We start from the raw sequence: 25299 nt of genomic DNA, 5'->3' as shown, positions 1-25299 counted from the left end.
TCATCATTGGGTTTTGCCAGCTAGGGAAAACTTTAATTTATAAAAGCAAAGATATTACAGAAAACACAAACCCCAGAAAAGATTTCTTCTACCAGGGCAGCATACAAAATTCCTTGATTGGGATTCTTGTTTGGATTTTTTTAAACTTCCTTTAAAGCCTTAATACCTACATACCTTTTTTAATTTCAATTTACTTAAGTTTAATTAGGTTATATAATTTCTCAACTTTTCTGTTATTTTTCAAATAAGACTTTATTGTCTTGTCGAAATAAATTACTTTTATTTATAAAGATGTGTTTTTATTTTCAACAATATTTGTAACTTGAATACAGTGTTGAAATTTAGCGTTACAACTATCAACAAGATTTGTTTTTTGTGAAATAAAGTGGAAATTTCCTAAGTGGTTCATAATTGGGAACTTCGAAGCCTATCTATATAGCACTTTTAGAAAAATATTTAAAAATACTTGCAATTAATATTTTCAACAAATTTCAATTTCAAAATATTTCGTAGATAGTATTTTAATAAAAAAATATAAAATAAAATTGATTAATATATAAACAAGGTAGTTATTTGTCAAAATATACTAAAATAGGTTCATAGTTGGGGAGTTCTACCGGTAGTTAAAAACACTAATTGAAAAAATCACTGTTTAGCAAACATTATTTAATTAAGTGTTTATTCGGTTTAACGCTTCTCGAGGCATAAACTTTCTAAAACAAATCAATCCCAAATGGCGACCAAAGTAAAGTTCTATATAAGATCGCTTGAAATTTTTACTTTGAATACTAGAACATTCAGTTTGTAGATTGAAAATAGAACACAGACAAAGCAAAAAGTAGATACTAACCTCAACTTAGGAAGCTCGCAAAAGACCCACTCGGAAACATCTTCTATTTGTACTTCTCTATGGCTGCAAGCTAGGTCGTGCTTGTTTCCTGCTATCACGATTGGAATTTCCTAAAAGGGAATTATAATGTCAACATACAATCTTATATTTGAAGCACTCAATTTGTGGTTATTCATTATGATAAAATAAAGATAAATCAACCTCGTTTTTAACCACTTATTTTTTATTTTTTCTACAAACCGGTTTAAAAGCTACACCAGTTTCTTAATCAAGACATAGTTAAGTTATGAATTGTATCCTATTTTATTTGAACAGTTATTACTAAATATTATCGAAATTATCGAATCGAATCGAATTACAAGGGGGGCCTTGCTTCTCCCTTGCAGAAGTAAGCAACCATTTGTTTTTTTAAATATTTTATTTTTTAAATTTTTCTGTATTCTAAATATTTCTTTATATATACTAATATGTCTTCATGCCCATACTGATCATCGTGGTTTCGGATGTGACAGGGTTTAAAGAACACCCTGTATATAAGATTCTTGGTTTGGAAAACAGTAAATAGAACCTAATTTTTTAAGGGCTATTTTTATTTGAGAAGATGCATTAGACATAATGTGATAATTATTTTCATGCGTCATTTCGCAGGACATGTGGCGCTCGACGCGGCCGTTTTTGGCATTATTAATTTACAATTTCCAGAGCAAATCGGTCAGGTAAAATTTCGATCGTAATGAGAATACCTGATACCGACTGAATTCATCGTGCTATTTTTTATAAACCTTTAAATAAATTTTGTATAAAATTGAAGTAATGGATAAAATACCTACATAAAATAATATTTATAGATGAGAGTTGTTGTATCACACAGAACCACAGAAAAATAGGAATTTTTACCATTTAATATATTATTATGTACCTACTATGTAGGTGATGTAATAACTTATATTTACATATAAGTTATTAATTTATATGTAAATATAAGTTATAACATCATTACAATGGAATTCCATCAACAATTGTCAATAAATATTTTAAATAAAAAAAATACCATGTAGGTATAAATATTTTTTTTATAGCTTACCTACCTGTATATAAAATCACCGTTCGCACTGACTCAATACTATAAAACATGTTCTAATTAACACAAACTTAATAACTAATATTTATTACTAAAGACGGAACGGTATAAAGATGTATAAATACATTTATATTGAATAATGTTTACTTGGTAATCGGCTCGCTGTTCCCGGATTTCCTCGAAGCACTGTTTGACAGCTGCCAAAGATGGCGCCGATGTCGTAGCGTAGACCAATAGAAAGGCGTGTGCCGTGGCTATACTGAGGCGCCGCATGGCGGGAAACTGCATGTCTCCAGCAGTATCCAAAATGTCTACCTGAAAAGCCAAACGGAAAAGCCTGTTCATAATGCCACAAAATAAAATATGTATCATGGATGGGTTTAAAAGCGTCACTTATTAAACTATATTCACAGAATTAGAAACCTCAATGTAAACTTGTAATTTTAGATTTCTTCAAGGCCTCGATTTAAAATTATTGTAAGGAGACCCGAAATAGAAGAGTAAGACGATAAGAGATATCAACAAATATCGGCATATTCCTTACTTTAGAAATACGGTTCGAGTAGCGCAATTTTAAAAGTATTTTTCTTTTTCATGTACTCGTATTTAAAATTATATAAACTCTTGTAAATAAACAACTAAAACAGTGTAAGTCACTCTTCAAGCACAAGAGTTAGTATTTTTTTTGGAGGGTTACAGTGATAACATTTACTAGATGTGTAAAGTAGATCTCTACGTGTCGATAAGACTATGGCAAATAAGTAATTTTTAACTTTTGATTGAATGATTTGAGTGGTTAAAGTTTTACTGACATGTAGAGATGCATTTATAATTTAAGAGCATGTTTTATATAAATTCCAACTTCCCCATCTGAGACATTGTTCCAATTTATGAAGGCACTGGATATAAGACATATGAAAAAAAGAGTCATTGACACATTTCTGGTCATGTGGTTACAAAAGGAAATCACAGCAGAATGCTCGTTCGAGGTTTTCCTGTAATTTGAATTATTTAATACTAAAAACACGTACGACTTTCGCTCAGAGAAATGTCTCTTTTATAGCCCCACGAGTGTTTAATGTCCTGGATGAATATATTGAGTTCTCCAAAACGAAAGTCATTTTCAGGAAAAATTAAAAAGTTTGGATTTTGTCTGAGGGAACAGACCATTGCAGAAGATTGCTGCGAGACTTTCCATAGATTTATATACAGTACTGTGGAGCGGGGTGTCCAGATGTTTATTGTTATTTATGTTTATGTAATATTTTTACTTGATAATGATATGCATGCTTCCACATTCTATTTGGTTGTATCCCAACTCAATACATGGCTCTTGGCCTCATGGAGTCAGGGATACGTTTTTTTTTGTTTTATGTATCTTTATATGAATAATGTTTAAATTAGTCACTCTTTTGCTACTTAATTATTATATGGATGAAATAACCTTTCTATATTTGTACATATACATATGTGCGTGCATTTTTTATTTCTTTCATTTTGGTTTTATTCTTTTAGATATTAAATTACACTTTGTTAAAAGTAAATTGCGTACTTTTAAATAACTTCTATTGCATCTTTTTAAACATGTTTTTATTACCTTACTTTTTCAACATTTGTATAACTGCTATCTATTATTGTTAATAAAATTATGTTTAAAACTCATTTATTTATCGTAGCTGCTCCAAATTTAATTTACTTTGTCCCCATTTAGATATTTTTAATACAAAATTTTGTGACTTCAAAAAAAAACTTTTTGAAACACTGTAAAATAAAACATTTGTTAGTGTGTAATAAGTTTATGTTCCTTTAATTATGTTTATTTTATTATAATATCAACATTTTGAATTGGTCAACTATATTATGAAAATCGCTCTCCTCCACTCCGCCACTCTATTTCCTCATCCCTTAACCTTCTTAAGAGCTCTTTTTTTCTCTCTCTTGTCTTATATAATATATTATTTTTCTCTTTACTGTGCGACATGTTCTCTTATTATATTTGTGAAAAAGTTTAACTGGATGTATGTACTATTTTTTATATATTGTATTCTTATATAATAACTGTTGTTTTTCCTTAATAAATAAAAAAAATATATAAAAAACATCTATATATATATATATATAAGGGAATTCGTATTATAAAAGATGAGCTATGAGCGTTTAATGAATAAAAAAACGAAAATTGTACCATACGGTAATGTTACATAATAAAGTTTAAGAATATCTATGTTACGAGAATATTGTCGTTAAGAAAACTAAAATATAAGAAATAAATAGAGATTTTGTTTTAAGTTGGCTGTTAGCTTATACAAAAAATGATACTTTTGAATTTGGATAAAAGGCCTAACTTTAGATCAGAATTTTCATGCTTGTTACATATTAATTAAAGAATATTACCTTAAGTGTCATGTGTCCGAGGTCATATTCTCTATTGTAGAGATCTTCCACCGTACTGCGATACTTATCAGAGTACGAATTGGTCAGGAATCTTCTCACGATGCACGACTTTCCTACTCCGGCACCTCCGAGAACAACCAATCGTGTGCGCTCTGTATCTCCCATATTTGTAATATTATTATTCATTTAAACCAAACGATAAATCACAATTAGGATACTTCAGTATTAATTTGATACGGATATGTGATTAAGAGCGTGTTTATTGGCGCTCACTGAGCGAGTTTTATTTAAATCTCCATTCAACAAGAGCCGCCATTGTTTTTGCGACGGTTTTCTGATGGATTCCGTTTATGATGACTCCTGAAACAAATGAAATAACCATTTAAATATCACAGATTTAATTTTAAATCTCCCTTACTCCTTCGAGGCAATTAAAATCATAAAGCTCTCGAATATATTCTCCCGAATAATAAAAATCTCATTTTTGAATATTTCCCAAATTAAATATAATAAAGAATGTGAGGATATTTTAAACGGAATACAAAAAATCATTTTTAACTAAAAGCAATTTCAGAAAAAAAAAATATTTTCGGAGGTAAAATTATATTATCACGATTTCCGCAAATTTCAGGTTGTCATAATATTTGAAAAATAAACATAAAATTGAATTATTTTTCAAACAAATTTTGTTTTTATTCCAAGAAATATAACGGGAATTTTTTTATGTATCTAATTAATTCTCGAATTTATTATTAGCAAAAAACGTGAAAATGATTTTATCAATATTTTTTTTGCGTTTGCTTTTTCTACTACAGAGATATAAACGGTTCTTAAACATACATAAAATATTGGTATATTCTTTAAGCAAAATAGGTACCACAATTTGTTTTTGTAAGCCCTCGTTTAAACGTATTCGATTTTACCAAAATGGAACTTATAATAACATATTTGAATCCTAATTAATAAGTTTGTAAAGTAAACAAATGGAAAAACAGTTATTTTTAGAGATGTAAAATATTATTTGTATTTATTTTTTATTAATTTAATTTCACGAAACCAACACAATCATAGTTGTATACACTACATACAGAATAAAAAAAAAATACAAGACCAATTACAGGTTTTGCATAAGAAAAAAAAATAAAAAAAGTACAGTTCGCTAGGAGTGAAAGGAAGTGGGACGGGAAAACAGGAAAGGAAGAGAAGAAGGAAGAGTAAGTAAATGTTAAACAATGCAAAAAGAAATGACAATGAATATAAATATACACATACAACATACATACATACATGTACATTTACACACAAACTCATATATACATACGTACATATACACGCATTGCATGCACAAATACACATACATACGCGCACATATTCATTTATTGTATACACATTCACTATATACACACTTATTATTGCCATCGGCGATTCGCTTTTACACAAAACGGAAATCCGCCTACAAAAATAAAAGTTTTTGTTTCCTCCAGGCTTGAATCCAGGTGGATATTAATACGCCCGACCATAAAGCACTCTCACAGTCTTTTAAAAAACGGTATGATTCGCCGGGTACCTCCATTTTCATCGCTTCGAACAGAAAAATAGTTTTCTCATTAGAAAAACGTAAACCAGTAGTGCAAAAATTCACATTAACGTGAGCCCATCTTTTTTGCTTGGTAAAAATTCTACTCATTTAAAGTTAGGATTGTAGTTTAAGTGCCGTTTTTTTTATGCAGCCATTTTTATTTTGTTATAAAGCACAGATACGAAAGTTTCGTAATATAAATACGAAAAAAAGTCTAGTATTTTTTCATAACAAAAAAAATAAAATTTATTTCAAAAGCATGCATTTTCGCTTACTTAGACAGTTCTACGTAGAAGATTGTTATAATTTTTAGCTAAAAAAATGTACTCAAAAATTAAATATAATAGAAAATACAGTTCTGAATGATATTAAACCAAAAATATAGAAATATAATATAAAGAAATATATTATAATATAAATATAAATAAATATCAAAAATGACACAAAATTTAAATTGAATAAAAACCGTGTAAAACCAGAAGTTATAATTTTATCTTTTTAAAATATTACAAAGAATAGGATTAATTTGGAAGAAGCCATATAAGTTAACCGATTTTTTTTTAAACTGCTGCGGATGAAGAATACAGTTCTGAGTGTGAAATAAATCCAGAACCTTAGAGGAGAGTTTTTTACTCTCAGATAAAAATCCTTAAAAAAGGAATCGAGTAAAAAATCGTCTGCCGTGTAGTGAAGTGGTTAGCGCATTTGACTACCATGCTTCCTTAAGCATGACATTTTCCGGGTAAAATTCCTGGTAGAGTGGATGTGAAATATTAATTTTAAAGGGTGTTTAAACTACAATGTTTTATTATTTCTGGACTGGCGGCATCAGAAGTGTAAGACAGATCACCGGATAACCCTTACCTTCCTGTAACAGATGATCAAGATAAGCTGCATTTAATTTACCAATCCTGCTTTATGCACTACTGGGTGTGATAATAATGTTGATGTTGAAAAAATGAAATATTATTAACCTCAGTTTGTAATTTTTTTATTTTTTTTTGCACCATATTTATTTATTTTTTGCACTACAGCAGGCCAGAAGACCCAATTACATCACAAAACACCCAGATTTGAGAAAAATCACATTAAATTTTTGTGTTCTCACCGGGAATCGAACCCGGAACCTTCCAAGTGTGAGTCAAGCGTCTTGACCACTACACCACGGAGGCCGCCTATGCTATAGCGGATAAGATCGCAGTTAGTTTTGTTGCAATTAACTTTAAATTTTAGTTAATTTTATTTACATAAAAAAGGTACATATATTATTATAATTTACTCTTCGGGTACGCTTCTTTTAGATAATGTTACTAATGAAAAGACATTTTATGAGACATTGATGAAATTCGATCACTGCAGAACTTATTCTGAAGGTATTTCGTTACCAGGAAACCAATATGCAAACTCCTTGACCTTAAAGTTTGAAAATATTTACTATTTTACAACTTTGCAAGAGTTTGTTTATCCAAAAAGAAATAGAAAACAGAATTTTTAAATTTACAGAAAGTTGACTAAAACAGCTTGAAATTATGGTTAGTATAATGTGATTTACTATTTCCAAAGGATATGTACATCGGATTTGCCAAAACGTACAATCATACGATAATATAATTCCATAATGAATAAAGACTTTAAGGTTGAATATTAAAGTCACCACTTACTTCGTTTTGGTTTTTATTAATGAAATCAGTTAAAAAACACGTTTCACATTATTTGTCTTAAACACAAATTCAAATCAAAATAAGACGCGAAGAAAGATTCATTTTTGATACATCTTATTTTAAATACTTGCATAATCTTCAAAAGCTTTACAAAAGCTTTTAATTAAACAAAACTCCACAAATAAAAAAATATCACAAAATAACAAAATACCTGTTTATTTAATACGTATAAAATTGACTTTCAATATAACCTCATTTAAAGCGAATTTCGTATCCTATTGACGCTGTTTTTTTTAAGTAAAATTATAAAGCTTTCATTCGAAAATCCTCTTATATTCCTAGTAAAAAATGAAGAGCTTAGTAAAATTTCTTAAGATTCCAGGCATAAATCAAACCTAAGTGGAACTCAGAATCTGAACAAATAGAGCAATTTTTAATAATTCAAGATCAAAATCCACAATATTGCATAAAACGATCGATTTTTTATTCGAAAATCTTTGTAAATTTAATTGTAACTGAAACTTTTTATTTTTTATTTTTTAATCAGTGAAGATAAAAAAAACTCTATTATTTATATAATCAAAAATATTTATTGATCTGTCAACGGAAATCCAATTCTGTTATTCCATGTGTGTGTATGAGCGAAGTGTTCACCACACCACAACAAAATTGTTGTTTGGCGTATTTATATTGTAAAATAAATCTGAATAAAGGCAAAACAAGCTTTTAGGTTTTATTTTACAAACAAACTTACGGGTAAAACATTAAATATCCCATGAACTAAGTAACTTTAATAACACAATTAACCCAAGTACTTATACAATGAAAAGGGTAAGTATGTGTGACTATTTACAAATTAGCAATGACCAACAAAATTGTCTAAACTTGATAATATAAATGTCATTAACATATTTTCTTTAAAGCTCAGGTTTTGCACCACAAACTGACTGTTTTAATAAAGTGTTTTATAATGAAATGTTTTGAATAAACAACACATTTTGTACTGGGTTGTGTTTACTTTCTTCGTTTTAGAAGTGTTTCGCATTTATAAGTTTTCAAGGATGGAAAATTTGGGTCAGATGAATTTTCGACGAATCTTCCAAGAATTAAAAGAGTTAATTTTATTATTAAAAAAAAACATTTAATTTCAATTAGTACTAGTTCATGAACCCATGAAAAAAAATTTTTTTGGATGAAAAATTCGTTTTTCATACTGTCGCGTCGGCGCAGTGTCTGTCATATTATATGAAGGCTGTGAATTATTAATTTATTGTTATTAGTATTGATAAGTACATCTTAAACTTAAAAAATGAATAAACTCGCATAACGCACATCGCAGTGTTACACAAACCCTTGCGCATTGCTGCTGTTTGTCATATCAATGAAATTCTTATCAAACGTGCTAATGTTATTGCGCTAGGTATATGATTTATTAAACATTTAAAAAATCGTGTTTTTATGGTTTGGGGTCATTTTAAACTAGTTGTAAATAACTCATTAGAAAATGAGAGTCAAATTGTGGTACAGTAAAGTTCGAACTTTGGACCTCTAATGCGCGAATCCGCAACACTGCTAGCCACGGGACCACATCTCGATTTATTTAGATCAAGCCCACAAAAAAGTGCACCTTAAAAGTTTTTTAATAATTCATTTAAATCATAGAAAGTTATACTAAGCGCATAATCCTGATTAAAAAATCTCTTAAATAGTTCAGATCAGAAATAAAATTTTATTAATAATCAATTTATTAATCAAAAAATAAATCAAACGAATAATCAATATACGAAATATACTTCAAAGTGTGTTTTATTATTAGGTTTTATCAAATAACGTAAATAACATATTTTATTCGTTGTTAATTTATCGGTCAACATTGATTATTAAAACCAGTTTAAATAAAATAAGTCAAGTGTATTTCGCTCTCACGCAAAGCATTTTTTTTCTCCGAATTTTGGCGTCTGGTACGTGTATTTCCCATCAGAAGACAATGTATCAAAATAAAATAGCAGTCACGGAATAAATACATACTCGAATTATCATCAGATTCACGAAAACGTCCTTTGTTATTTTTTCAGATGACGCAAAATTAATTTACTTTGGCCTTTGGAAACACAATTCTAGTCACATCCGCTTCAATCATTGTTTTTTTTACAAGAGCTGTCTCTCCACCCTCGCCTGTGATTGATCGCGCGGTGGTTTCTTAAACAAATGTCTTGGACTCTAGAGAATATGGTAGAGCATGGCGGTTGGAAAACACAGTTTTCCCATTTTCTATTACAGATATATCTTTACTTTATCTAGCAACGAAGTATATTATCTACATTAAACTTTAAACAGGCAGAAAATACTGTTAAATTACAACATCATAACCCATGATGAAATATGTAAAGGTAATCGGCCCTGCAAATGCTCCCAGACTTTCGTATTACCTTCTTAAAGATTATTTACATTTCTGTTCGTAAATAACGCTTTATAACATTAGAGATTTATCGAATGTTGAAATGTATATGCCAAATTATGAAATCAGCTACTAAATTGGACGGCTGGGCTGTTAATTAAATACCGGTATTCGTTGCATGAAATAAGATAGCTCAACGTTCACCGCGTTAGCTGGTTGAAAGCTAGCTCTCGCGGCCGAACCAAATGCCGCCGGGTTTGGTTACGATAGTTTCAATTGAGTTAAGTAAAAAAACTGTTCTTTAAGACATAAACTTAACTTAACCTGATCTAATTTCACATTACAAAATAATTAAAACAATTACTACCGTTGTAAAATAAATAAATATTAGATAAACATAATATAATAATACGTGAATTAATATGAATGAAAGGGTGTGCGCGTTCATGTTTATGTGTTTGTGATTGATACGTCAAAAATAAAATATTACAAATCAATAAAAATGTTTAAAGTTAATTGGTTGGGGGCTGAATTCATAATTATGGTCAGGGTCAAGAGAAAGAGTGTCATATTTTTTTGTGAATTCAAATTAAACGCTTTCGGTGTCCAGAATTAAGTTTTTTTTAAATTGCCACAGAATAAAAACATATTTATTATTATTATATTATATAAAGCTAACTTTTATACCAAATATATATAAAAGCAAAGTGTTTTGAAAAATAACATAAAAAATCTGCACGATTGTTCCTCTTGCCCCGTAACCCATGGCAGATTATTTCCTAAACATAAGATTCAAGACTTATACCCGTATGCAGAGACTAAACTTAAGGTGAGGAAAGTACATTCTAATCTCATATGCAGAGAATAACTTGAAGGTGAAGAAAATAGAATGTACTTACCTCACCTTAAGGTTTGTTTCTGCATACGGGTATTAATATATCTCTCTCGTATTTGTTTGAACTATAAAGTTGATTTTTTGTAATCTTTAAATAAACATTTTCACACCGGATTTGAAAAGTAACATTTGTATAAATATGCTGGATTTTAATACAAAAAACCTTTGTTCTTGCTATGCGAACAATAATTATTTTAATGAAAGTGATGCGAATACCACAATAAATTTATTTTAGTGTAAAACAAGAGCACGAAAATAGAATTTATGAAAAAAAAGACAGATAAGCTACTCAGTAGCCGGTGTTTGCATAAAAAAGACAAAAAAAATGAAGAAATTAGTTCAATCAGTTAGTTATTGGCAGTGAGTGGGAGTGCACGCTAGTTATACGACCACAATTGCAATTTTTAATTTATTTTGCCACAACAGGCCTAAAGCTTTTACAAATTAAGAAAAAAGAATTATTAAACGGTATGTACATATGTTTTTGTTTTTTTTTTTAATGTTCGAACATCAAAATATTCTGTCTTTTGCTTTAGGTAACACGATCTTACATCATCACGTGCAAAATAATTGCTTACCACGCCTTTTAAGAGTCAAAACAAATAATTAGAGTAACCATCAATGAAATTTGCACCTTCTATCATTCAAATTAGCAAGAAAGAGAGATTTCGTTCTGATTCGGGGCAAGAGTGTCAAACAAAAACACTGTCAAAAATTATTCTTCTTTAAATGAAATCGTAAAGCGATAGTGACATATTTGTTTTAGAACAACAACGAATCTCTCTTGTCTGATTGTCTGAGCAAATAGGCCCTTAATTATGCCTAGATTTTGATAGAAGCTTTTGTTTCTATTGCCCAACTTTACTATAAATATCGTGTCATCCCTAGTCAGGTACTAAAAACCAGAAATCTCAGAATAAAAAAAGCGTTCTACGGATAGCTTGAGTTGAATGCTGATGCATCTGTTGAGTTTGCATTTATGCCATGTTTTATGTATGGAATTAATTTATATAATTAAAAAGGATGTTTTTTACAATTTAATCCTAAAAAAAAACAAATAAAAACTCATGGGTAAAAGAGCATGACCGTTGGCATTTTTTTCAACCTTTTAAATGTTCAAGTTTTATTCTCGATAACAATTCAAATTATTTGCGTGGGAAAATAACATTCTGGTTGTAGAAATCCAGAGGATGAAATAAAAAATGTTTTCCAGGAAATTCAATCTTAATAATATTTTCCCCTGTGAATAAAATACACATTATTTGTTCACCTTTATGGCCATTGATTACTTCGACCTTTACTGTTTGACACACACGAATTAATTTGAAAAAAAAAACAAATTATTATTTTTTCATTTATTGAATATTATGTATACGGAATCTAATAATTTATTTTCATTAGTTATATTAGTTGATTTATAGATTCTTGCGCGATAAAAAAAATATAGAATATACGATCAACATTTTTTTTTCTAATAATCACAACAAAGAATAATGCAAAAAAACTATGACCTATTTAATTTTTTTTAATGAGTTTCTCCCACCATTTTGTAAAGTAATTCAGCTAAACGCCCTATTTGTTGCAATACATAAGAGTATATTTTTTTAATAAAATATTTGTTCGAAAATCTTTATGGTAAAATGCAAATTAAAAACTATCAAAATATTTCGAATTATGTAAATGGTAAGATGATAACTGGATGTCGAAAATTAAATATAAAAATAAAGAATACATAAAACATATATATACAGATGGTAACCATGAAGTTTCGCATTATAAATAAATTGTCTATGTTTTATAAATGTATGTATGTGTATGCGCATAGGTGTAAGTACGTGTGTGTATGTACATGTGTATAGATGTGTGTATATATATATATATCTGTGTATATATGTGTATGTGTGTATGTATATGTATCAAAATGTGTATACGAGTAAGTTTATATTTTATTAGTCTGTGCTCTCTATTAATTTGTTAATTATTATCACATATTAGAATGTAATTGCCTAGCTTGGAACGGGGTATGTATCCTTGTTAGCTGGGCAAAGTGATCGTTAAATTGTATTTTTGATAAAAGGTGTAAATAAACAAATACTTAAATAAACTTATCAACAAAAATGTCATGGCCAAAAAAGTTATGTTGTTAAAGGTATAAAAAATTATAATAATCTCGGCAATGAACTAAAAACTATAAAAAATAATGTTTTACTAAATGTATTCAAAGTAAATTTAAAGAATTTGTTTGAACCCGAGTAAAACAGTATTCTATTATAATTAGTATCATTGTATTATTTTTTTTGTTTTTCTTTTTATTTCGTAAAATATTTTTTTTATCATGTATCTATGTATTCGAAATTATATAACTTTTTGTATTTTATAATTGACTAAATAAGTATAACAGTGTAAGTCACTCTCCAAGCACAATAGCTAGTCTCTTTTTTGAAAAGTTACAGTTATTACTACATATTTAGAAAATAACATTAGCTAAATATATAAAAGTAGGATGTTAAAGAAAAAAAGACATGTATTATTTTATGTAACTATTTAAATTTATTTCAAAAAATGCTTGATAAGCAATTTGATAAATAAGACATCCATAAAAATTAAAAACATATTTTTTTCGACGTATGTACAATCATTATACACTAATTATAATTATGGAGACTGCATCGCAAATGTTTGTAAAATGGACGTGAAAAAGTTATTTCGGTATGATATAAAAACATTTAAGTTTGTAAGTGAAAATTCTCGATGGAAGTTCATTGTAATTTATTATATAAATAAAAAACGAGTGATACTTAAATTCACAAATTTGGAATATCCAGTGACCGGTTTCATCGCTTTCGCGACATTTTCGAGACTGGTATCTTTATTAAGGAGTTCAATTTATTTATACAAAACAGAGGTAAGGATAGATAATTCGAAATCACATGAAAGTAAATTAAATAAAGTTATTTTTATCTTAAGGATCATTATCAAAAAAAATTCGTGTTAGTTAATGAGTTGATATAATGCTATTTTAATGAGTTTCAGTATTTTACACTAAAATTTGACACTGGAAATAAAATATTTAAACTCATTAAAATAGCATTATATCAACTCATTAGCTAACACGATTTTTTTTTTATAATGATCGTTAAGATAAAAATAACTTTATTTAATTTACTTTCAAATGATTTTGAATTATCTATCCTTACCTCTGTTTTGTATAAATATACTGAACTCCTTAATAAAGATACCAGTCTAGAAGATGTCGCGAAAGCGATGAAACCGGTCACTGGATATTCCAAATTTATGGATTAAAGTATCACCCGTCTTTTATTTATATAATAAATCAGTAAAATATATTATGAAAAAGTATAATTTTCGCAACATATGGCGAGAATATATGTGCTCAAATTAAGTATTTTCACAAATCCACCGATATTTTCTCTAAACTTCAGTATAATATGTACATTCCAGAGTTATCTTTGGAGGAATAGAATGCGAGGAAATTTGGAAACCATAGAACTTACTGCGAGTGCTGTAAACATATTCACAAGTCGCAGTGACGTCAGGAACTTGTATACCTTAAGAATAAGAACTATGAATATATTTGACAACTACCTGTCATTGAATGTTAGTAAATAATTGTAATGTATTACTTACCGGCTCTTTAATATCAATAATACCTACTTATATCGTTGGTTAAAAATTCAAAATCTTTGAATTAAACGCTAAATATTTAGATATGTTGATTATAAGAGAAATGAAACAAAAAGTACATTAATTTATATTCATTACAGAAACGAAGATTCTTTTATTATTATTACATTTTTTTTATGCACATTAATAAACATTTTTACACATTTAATACGTTGTTTATTTTGATTTTTTATTTTTACAAGTAACTAATATCCCATCAAGCCACTTTCTGTGGCTTGTTGGTGATGATTTCATCCAATTCATGACAAAGACTGGATTTCACCAACTGGAGAGTCATTAAGATTAACAAATTATAACAGTGGAGAACATTTTAGAGAAGGAAATATGGAAATCTAGGTATTTACGGGGCTAACGACCTGTCATTGGCTGCTTAAAGTGACAATTTACACACTGTGTAACATTAGCCATTTTGCCTGTGTTTGAACGTCCATATTTCTTCAATTCTTTCATTGTTGATTTTATTAAACCAGCCAATAACAGGTCATAAGCCCTGTAAATGCCTAGGCTTTCATATTCCCCTCTCTAAAATATTCTCTATCCCAGTTGTAATTTGATAATTTATTCATTTATCGTATTAACTGAAGATATTTCGAAGATTTGAATTTAAATGCTCGCTGTAGGAGCTTCAATAATTAATTACCTATACACATCACCAAAATCTTCATTGTATTCATAATATTTCATGTGCCAAAAAGAGCTAAGAGGTTAGATTGTAGGTACTTGGGAACAAACACCAATAAATTACAAATGAAGTCTTAGAATCTCCACTTAGAAGTAAAAATCTGAAAAGCCGACTTAATAACGTTAATTTTTATTTCATGAACCTACTTGATAAATGACAAAAACTTTGAAAATGTTTTCTTCTTTTGTTAAAGTTAAAATGGTATCCTTAATTGATAATCAGAGCAAATTGAAATTAATGATCAAAGACATCTTAAGACGCAAAGCAAAAGTCACGATACCCCTTTCCCATTTATCGTCATCATACTAAAAACAAACGACATTTATAATGATTATAAAGTAACTTGGATTAAAATGATAAATTGTCTGTATTTTACTCCCTCGATATATAAATGCCTGCTTTGACTAGATACATATGAGGGTATGAGAAGCAAATTTTTACATCTCCATCTGGTGGGAAAACGAATTCATACGTGGATGCAGGGCGAGAAATAGCGGAGGGCGAAGCCCTAGAGCTTCTACGACATTATTTACCTGAGTGGACTGTATTTAATTTTAATGAAAATAAGTGAATATCCTCGATATTCGGTATGCAGTGTCAATCGGTCACAACCCCAAAAAATGAGATGGATTAAGAATGGATGCCACTAACCTTATCTTCGTTCTTGATGGAATTGCTGTGGTTAGACAGGTCAACTTCGAGCAGCACTAACACAAGGGTGGGCCCCAGATCCGGAGCTCAACACTGGTGGTTGGTGGAAACAAAGTTTAGGATGCGGCGCACGTTCAACAAAATAATCACGTGACGTACGGCACGAGGTCTTAATGTGGCGGGTTATCAAAGGATACTGAGGTGGAAAGTGAACAGTGGTTGTGGGTACAAAGGATAGAGAAGTTGTGACAATTCTTGATCAATGCATACCCACATAATTCGCAACCACCACCAAAAACGAAAAATTAGTTAATGTTATTGAAAACCTACCTATCTGCCAGTCTGTAGCACTAACTATATTTTGTTAATCTTTGCTTTTAATTTTTGTATGAAATTGTAAGATTCAATATGTCCAAGTATTTATAATTTTCTCAAACTGAACGGTTTGGGTAGGTAGGAAGAAATTGCCTTAAGGCAATATGCCCGCCCTTATATGTATATTTATTGTATATGTATATAAAGTGTCAAATAAATAAATATGCACAACACTATTTCTTCTATCGTTCTTGTTCAAATTATAATTCTTGCCTTCATCTATTGATATATATTATTTAACATGCCCTTTAATTTATTTAAAAATAAATGAAGACTCATTCAATTTGACTCCGATACACCCCCACTTGCTTTTAAATGATGCATACGCCTACACACACCTGAACACTTACTCGCGTACAAATACACACAAACACACCCTTTTACGTACAAAGATATACGCACGCGCACATTGAAACTTCGCTGGTCTGTCTTTCAACCTTTTCTTTGTTAACTTTTTTAATTTTTTTTTTATTTACGTTTATTGTTGTACACACAGTAAAACATTGGTGTAGTACGGTGAATTTACAAAAAAATAAACCTTACACTGCACCAATTACGTACACAACACAATATATAATACAATTTCTGAATAGGACAACTAAATGTGACGAGAATATGTAAAACACGTGACTCTATTTGTGTTGGTATCTCTATCGTTGTGAAATATAAAGTGTGGTTCATGGAGTGATGTGTGTTAAATATAGTGTTTGTTTTATATGTATAGGAGATTTAGTATTTTTTGTCATTGTTTTTTTCAAAAAGTGGCTAAATATTATAAATAAAGGCTAAATATGAAATGGAGGTTAAATATGAAAGGCTAAATATCATTAGTGTCAATGAGACTCAGCTTCCGTTTATAGCGGAGAACTGAGTCGTAAAATAAGTCAAGATCGTGCATCTTCTCAAATTTTGAAAAATTACTAATTTCTTATAGAAAATTCAGAATTATTATGCAATTTAATCATTTTCGATCATGTTTCTGTAAAATAAATGAATGAAGATTTGTACGTACCACTCATAATATTATAAAATAAGTTGTTCCAAAATGATTTCGTTTTGAAAACTATTTATTTTTAGTTTGTGCGATTGGTTTATTGAAATTATACAAAGACTATATTATCACAGAACTAGGGTCAAGAATGGTAAATTATAATAATATTGGAGATAGGTAGTTGGATCGTTGAATCATCAAAGTTAACAACTTTAAACAAATTTCTAAGAATGATTTTATTTTTGTAAAATATCATTCTTATTTTGATACTTGATGGAAAGAATTGTAATGTATATTTTTCAGGGTTGATTAAATTTGAATACTAAAATGCCTTATATATTGCATGTACATGAAGTATTATAAGAAGTCATGAGTCTTATGTTTTTAATTAAAATCAACGCTAAGCACAGAATAATGATTGATTGCTTGTTTGTATTTAGGAAAGAGCTTTTTAACCTTTCTGGTAAGCCGTGTTTATTTCTAAAATGAATTCCAAAATTATTCCATTTATATAAATGAACAAAAAATATGCAGAAACGGAAAAATATTTTACATTTTAGAAATATTGAGTAAAGTCGAATACATTAAAAGACGTATCAATAGTTTGATGAGTCATATTCAGATCTTTATAAACACACCTGTATTAATTATTTAAATTTAATTAAGAAATTTTAAACTACATATTCCAGCTGCTTTATTTAATTATAATCAATTGTTATCTTTAGCAAATCTTTTTAAACATTCCAATAGAAGAATCGTAACTGACCTAATATTACTTCCAGTCCAGATTTGCTGAAGTTGGTGTGTTTCCGTGTACCTGGTCGACATACCCGCCACAGATCTCTATCCCTAGGTTGCACAGATATGGTAATCAGTATGAGGACAAGGTTGATATATTTGATTCTGGACTAGATAGTTATAAAACGAGTCTGATTTCTTTTTTTCTCTCGCAATATAATTCTTAAACTTTTCTTTATTTTGTAAAATGTTTTTCTTTTTTGCTTTTTGTATATGTTTCGTTAATATTTTTGGTTGCTTATGCGTATATACCTACTTATTACCATTGTAATAGTTATGCAATTTTGTAATTTTTTGTAAGTTACATTTTTATTTTTTTATATTTATGTTTAATATATGTTAAAAGCAATTTATTCCGTTTATGTAAAAATAAATAACTTGTTTTAAAATACTTGGTACGCTTCCATTGATTTATTTGACTAATTAGCGTTTACATCCTCTAATGGGAATATTCGGACTGGTAAATATAATTCTGAGTAAGGATCCTATATCATATAATAACAATGAAATTCCATCAAGAATTGTAAACAAATTACTTAAATAGAATCACCTGTATTAGATTTATTTATCATAACTTTTGTTTTTGTTAAAAAACAGTAACTGTAAATATTAATAAAGAGTTGGAATTTCGTTTTATATTAAAAAAAACGAGAATCCTTTACATTATTATCGTTGGAGTTTATTATTGGGGATTATCGAGCCATGTTTGTAGCTTTATAGAGCGATGGAGAATTTTATGGAGGGAATATTAGAGGTCTTCTGGTTTTCACAAGTGATAACCTGCATACTTTGAAATATTTGATATTTATTTATTTGACACCACTAATGGTCAGGTGGCAGAACAGACGTTCAGTGCTACAGGAAATTGGATGCAAAAAGCATTTTTTTACTCGCAGTAAAAATTTGAGCATTTAATAAGAAGGCGAAGTTTCTCGAAAATGTACGAACAAATTATTAAGAATGATTTTTCAACAATATTTTGAGTCTGTCCAAATCCACCTAGTTCATAAAAAGTATAGAAATTAAAAAAATAATAATTGGCGTTGGCTAGTTTGTAGGTGAAATAATTCACTTAGATGAATCTCACCCACATAAATAAAGGTTTCAGCTTTTCAACTTCACAAACATCAACAGATGAAAGAATTGAAGGATAGATGTTCAAATACGGGCAGAATGGTGAATGTAACAAGGTGTGAAGTGGCAGATTAAACCAGCCAATGACAGGTCATAAGCCCTGTAGATGCTTAGACTTCTATATTACCTTCACTTAAATGTTCGTCATCTATGTTGTAATATGTTAAAAATGATTTTAATAAAAATAAACGAGTTTTAACTACGCTGCAAGTTTTTTCGGAATCAACCAATGATTGAGTGTTGTGATAGATTTTTTGTTTCCGAGAAGCCCGGTTTTTCCAAGCAACTTTGTTTTTACACTTATTTTTTATTTCTTCTACCGACCGACCGGTTTCAAAGCCATGCAAGCTTCTCTATCAAGGTATACTTAACTAATGGATTCTATCCTTTTTTATGTTATCAACGTTTACTAAATATTACGTATGGAGCTATTAAATCAAGTCTTTTATTATTAGTTCCATTGTAATATTTGGTAAACATTGATAAAATCAAATAGTATTGAATTTATTAGTTAAGTATATTTTGATAAGGAAGCGTGTATAGCTGTGAAACCGGTTCGGTGAATAACCACAAAGTAAGTGTTTAAAATATAAATTTTACGGAATAAAATTACTTGAGTTTTTGGAAACAAAAGTTTTTTTTATAGTATGAGCGAAACCGATAGGAAGACTCTGAATCTTTAAAACGGTTATCTGGTATGTAGGAGTGTTTTCACTGGTAGATTACAGCACGAATCACCTAGGCTTGAGAAAAGTCAAATAAGTTTTTTGTGCTCAGTCTGCAAATAGAACCTGGAATTTTCCGATCGTAATTCTTAGCCATTACATCATCCCTAGCCGCCTTGCTATTATGAACGTCAATTTGAACATTATTATGAATTATTGTAAAAAGCATTAACCTATATTTTATATTTTATTTCGTACACCACATGGCAATATTTTGTCTACGTGATTTAATGGAAAACGCTTTTGCCTACTCTGCTAGAGGTCTCGGGTCTCGTCTTAGCTATAACATCACGGAGGCCACCATTCTGTACATACTGTCTTGTCTACGAAGATTTAAGCACATTTTTTTTTAAAGATCTTATATGCGCATTACAACAAAGTTGAATTGGATAATATTTTAGTTGAAGAAAACTATTTTAATAATGTTAAAATTACTGACCTTCTAGATGTTTATCTGGAATTTATCTGGATCGAGATTTTAGATATGCTGACGTTATCGCCCAGAGGGTATTTCACTACAGTTTTAATCATAGTCTTATATTTTAATAAATATTATAAACTTAAAGATTAAACTTTATAAAATAATTAACTCTCTGGTAAACTTTCGCAAAGATATGATGCATAAAGCTGCAACTACTCATATTTCATGCAATTCATTAAAGTTTTTTCCCCTTTTCACGAGAGCTTTCAAACGTTATCGAAGTAGATGGTAACTTGAAGGAAGTTAATAAGCAAGACTTGGATTTATACCTTATCAGAATGTTTGTATAGTTTGTACAATTTAAATAACATCATTTGAGTGATAAACAGGACCTTTGAAATTAAAAATCATGAAAAGAAAAAACGCAAGCAGTCCAAACTTTTTTTTTTTGCAAAATTCTATAAAACGTACCAAAAAATCGTTTTAAATTTAGACATCTTAAATGTGTGCACAAGCCCATTTCATTATCATAAATGCGTGTGTGAAAAATTTACTCAGGTAAATAAATAAGCTGTAAGTATGACGCAGAATGACGTCACAAGTAGAAAGGAAAGCGATGATAAAAAAAACAAAATCTTTCAAAAATACTATTGCATCGAAATAACAAAAAAATATATAAAAACCTTCCATTGATTTTAAAATACGTATACTTATCGTGACGTATGCTGTGGACGCGGCTGACACTGATCGTACCAAAGGGTTACTAAGAACTGCTGAAACGAAGGTCTTAAGGCCGTTTACTGGAGGAACGGTCTGAGACAAAATCCGTAATACTGTAATTATAAGAGACGTGTAAAATAGAAGATATTGTGTGATGGAGCCGATCTAGACGAAGATAGTAAATAAAACACACGGGAAATGAAAGCACTCGCTCCTTTCCCAAAACTGTTCATCAAGACTTGTGTCTTTCTTCAGTTTCGCATATTTACTATCAATTAAAAAAAAACAAATTAAACAAAAATGTAATATTTCTTTATAAGCTTTCATTTTTCCCCTCACTGGAGTATTGTTAATTTGTGATCAATCAAATACACATGACTAGTACAATCCCTTTTTTCTAATTTCCCAGTGTGACAGTGAAGGAATACAGTGTTTGTTCCAAATTGGGACCACGGTCGCATGCTCCAGATCTTGCTTCGGAAAGAAAAACGTAGTAATACAAATGAATCAAACAACGACACAAAACCCAAATACATATACTCAACATTAGGAAAGTTGCCCTATACAACATGCACTCAAGCAATAAAAGAAAAACAATACGTGTATCAAAGCACATTAATACATCAAATTATCAAGGCACTACAAGCAAAGTCCTAACACAGATCCTAACATAATCCTCATCAAACTCAGAAGATATTACTTCTCGCCATGACACTTATCCCTTGCAAAAATCCTAATTGTTCTAATACCAACAGTAGGAACAATCCTGTGCAAAGACCCTAATTGTCCTAACAATCTCTCCGACCTTAGAGCAGACAAAACGGGCCCTAAAGCATGGTCAGCGTGCGGTTCTCTTGAGTTAATCTAGTATTTAGATTTGTAATTTACCACTTCCCTTCTATGGGATAAGAACATCGCAGACGGAAGAGAGTTCAGTTTAGACAACCGATGCTAGTACCCAAGTGTGTATTTATTTATCTTAAACTGATTTAGTATTCGTGGTAGGCCTTCACCCAGTTTCTTCCCATTTTCCACCCATTTACTCACAAAATGGAAAAACGTTTTATTGTTAGTTGGATTAGTCAATAAACTTGGATTCCATATCGGCCTCGTCACCTCCGTCAAGCCGTTCAGCATGTTTTCCCTCTCAGCATCTAAAATCGGGCAATGCCATAGGATATGTTCAGCCGTCTAAACATGTGGCAGGATGAACAGTGACAGACTTGTATATGCTGTTTTCTACTATTTCAAGACAAAACATCGGCGAGTGGTGAATTATTTTTTTATTGATCTTGACAAAAACGTTGTTTGTAAGAAATTTCCTTGTTTTTAGAGTGTAGTGTGTTAGGTTTGGCGTATACAAAATGTAAAATATAAAAACAGTTTTGAACAGTGATTTTGTTTCTAGTTTCAGATAACCTTCTGAGCTTTTTTGCAAATGAAACCATGATTTACAATTTAAAGTAAAGTTGTAAAACAATAATGTGTATGTGTGTTTCTGTAGTCTAGTTCTGTTGGAACCGTCTGGCCGAAGTTTGTAATGTTCTCACCTCGGTTGTTTTCCGGGTTTTAAACAATTAAGAACTAGCCGACTGTTCGTGACTACCATTAAAATCAATTATACGAACATAATTACATTATCTCAAAGGGTGAATGTGAGAAAGTAACTCTCACAATAGTTTTGACAGTGATTGCGGTTTATATAACCTTGCTAGGATGCTAAACTCATAATGTACCGAATTCAAACAATGAATTCACACAGTAATATTCACAATTTGTTGTGTTTTAAACTTTTTATACTGATAATTGAAATGTTGGTAAAAATGGGGAATGTCACATGGTGTGTAAAGTGGCCACTTAAAGCATTCAATGACCGATCTTAAGCCCTGTAAATGCCTAAACTTCCATATTCCCTTCTCAAAAATATTTTCCCTCTCTGTTGCAGCAAACTTAGATACAAAATCTCCATCTAAGAACAGGCTGAGCCAAGTTAGATGGAGACTATCCTAAACAGAGAACGCTCCATTTTAATTTTCTTTTCACTAGTTTTATATAGATTCTCTGTTATTAAATATGTATACTTATATTACGCAATAAATTTATAAAATAAAAAATAAATAATAAATATTTGGATCCAAATTTGTTGCAACAGAGAGGGACAATATTTTTGAGAGGGTAATATTGAAGTCTAGGGATTAACTGGGTTTATGACTTGTAATTGGCTGATTTAAATTTCTAAAAAATGTTTCCCCTCTGTTGAAACAAATTTACATCTAAAAACTCACTAGAGAGAAAATCCAGCATGTCTACAAGTATTTGAACATACTCAAAACATTGCTGAATAATATTTGGATTCAATTTTAAGTAAAAAAGGTTTTCACAAACATTTTCAAGGCTAATATTTATACGTTTATGATTCATGTAATAAATAGGGTATTTCCACAATTCAGAAATAAAGTTGAAATAGTGTATAATATTTTTTTTACGGTTTTGATCATATAACTATCAATATATAAAAAATAAGCTTTCATTTTTAATTTTCAGGCTTAAAAACGAGCACATACAGAACGGCTTGCAGTTGGCGTTACGTCACTTTGACGTCACACGTGCCCGCCGAGTGCGCTACTAACAAACATTGCGTACTGGTATGGCGCAGTAATATAATAAATTTTATGTGTGAATCTAGACATTTAGACATTTCTTCGCTTTATGAAAATGGATGAATTGGATCGGCCAACATAAAATGAATGGCGAATGTGACACAACTAATTCATTTTTAGACTTAATAAGTTGGTTTTATAGATGCTTATTCTTTCTCAAAAAATATTTTTATTTAAAGTAAAAATATCAAATAAAGCATAGTAATAACACATCCTTTAAAACTAGCTTCGATATTATGCTGCCTTTTTAGAGATTCGTGATGTTTTATTTTTATTGCGTCACGATTAAATATAATATATTCCAAAAAGAAAAATCTTGATTTCTTTGGATGTCCGGTAAATATTAGCTACTAAAACTTCCTGTTCGAGTTTCCCAATCAAGTTAATCTTTCTTCAGCTTCCTATATTCTTACCCTGTAGATATTTTCTGTAGATATGATGTAAACATGTACAAGAAACATGTTGGACATACTAATGATCTATTTTTGGGAGTTAAACGATCATCGGAGTCGTTTGATAGTTTAGTTGTTTATTGACTGTCTTATAAAGTTGGATCTAAAATTCAAAATCAATTGATTTTATGTATTAAATTTAAATGTTTGTAAGGTAAAACATACATAGACTGTAAGAATCCACCTGTTCAGGCTGAATGAAGAATACAGTTCTCTATGTGAAATAAAACTAATATCCTGGATGAGTGTTCTCCATGGTTACTTATAGGTAAAGATCCCAAAAAAGGAAATCAAGTGGAGATAAAATCACCTCGTGGTTAACTAGTATGACCTTTTGCTTTCCTTGCCTGTAGTAGGTTTAATTTCAGACAAGCCTAATATATTAAAAAATATTAAGAAGGGTGTTTTTTAACCATTATCTTTCAAAATCTCTGGACTAGTCCAATCTGAAGCATAAGATTGATTTTCTTGAGTGAAATGTTGCCTTTATATATCAAACAAAATACCTATGAAGTGTTCTAAATATGTACTTTAGGTGATAATAAGGATGATGATTACAAGTAACAGTTTATTAAAAATAATTCTTTATCAATTTTATCTGTAATTTTTCAATTAAAATTTGTTTTCTATACACATACTATATCGGAAAACATTTGCAACTCGCCACAGAAAATATTACAACCAATCATTATAATTTTGTCTGTGGCGAACACAGTGCGGTTTTTTCTAAGCTTTCTTTAGTGACATAATGTGAACCAAGCGGGAACTGTCGCGTAGCGATCTTCAAAAAAGGGAGAACCTTGAGTGTAAGTACTTGAGATTACTTTAATTCATGCAAATCCAATGTCTAAAGACATCCCACTAATTTTAATTAAAATTCACAGAGTCCTTTTCTTAAATTTTAACAAAACACATATATTTTTTTGAATTTAATTATGATACATTCACACGCTGCAAGGAGGGAATGAAGAATCGCGGGTTTGGGAATGTAACTTTGGATAAACCCTTTCTAACTTTGATTAAATTTTTATTTATCGATCCTCCACAACCAAATCGTTGCAATACATTACTCGCATACATATTTGTGAACTAATTCAACAAATAAAATGGAAAAAAGCCCAAAAGAA

The 25299-nt window shown here is 29.9% G+C and overlaps 1 protein-coding gene across 1 annotated transcript in view; it reads right to left on the bottom strand.

Moving 5' to 3' along the window:
• Positions 1 to 25299, bottom strand: part of LOC148274131 (GTP-binding protein Di-Ras2) — a 155434-nt gene that overhangs the window by 22023 nt on the left and 108112 nt on the right. Inside the window, exons 2-4 of the mRNA XM_088237577.1 lie at positions 4326 to 4685; positions 2079 to 2246; positions 851 to 960 (exon numbers count right to left, since the gene is read on the bottom strand). Of these exons, the coding sequence (XP_088093703.1) occupies positions 851 to 960; positions 2079 to 2246; positions 4326 to 4511 (464 nt within the window). The 5' untranslated portion in view covers positions 4512 to 4685. The remainder of the gene's footprint in view (positions 1 to 850; positions 961 to 2078; positions 2247 to 4325; positions 4686 to 25299) is intronic.

This window comes from Micrasema longulum, unplaced genomic scaffold, assembly GCF_059751315.1.
Source record: "Micrasema longulum isolate JH-2025_06_02 unplaced genomic scaffold, ASM5975131v1 h1tg001743l, whole genome shotgun sequence".
In the NCBI taxonomy this organism is placed as follows: Eukaryota; Metazoa; Arthropoda; class Insecta; order Trichoptera; family Brachycentridae; genus Micrasema; species Micrasema longulum.
Note: the sequence above shows the minus strand (reverse complement) of the source record. Positions and strands in the feature narration are given on the sequence as shown.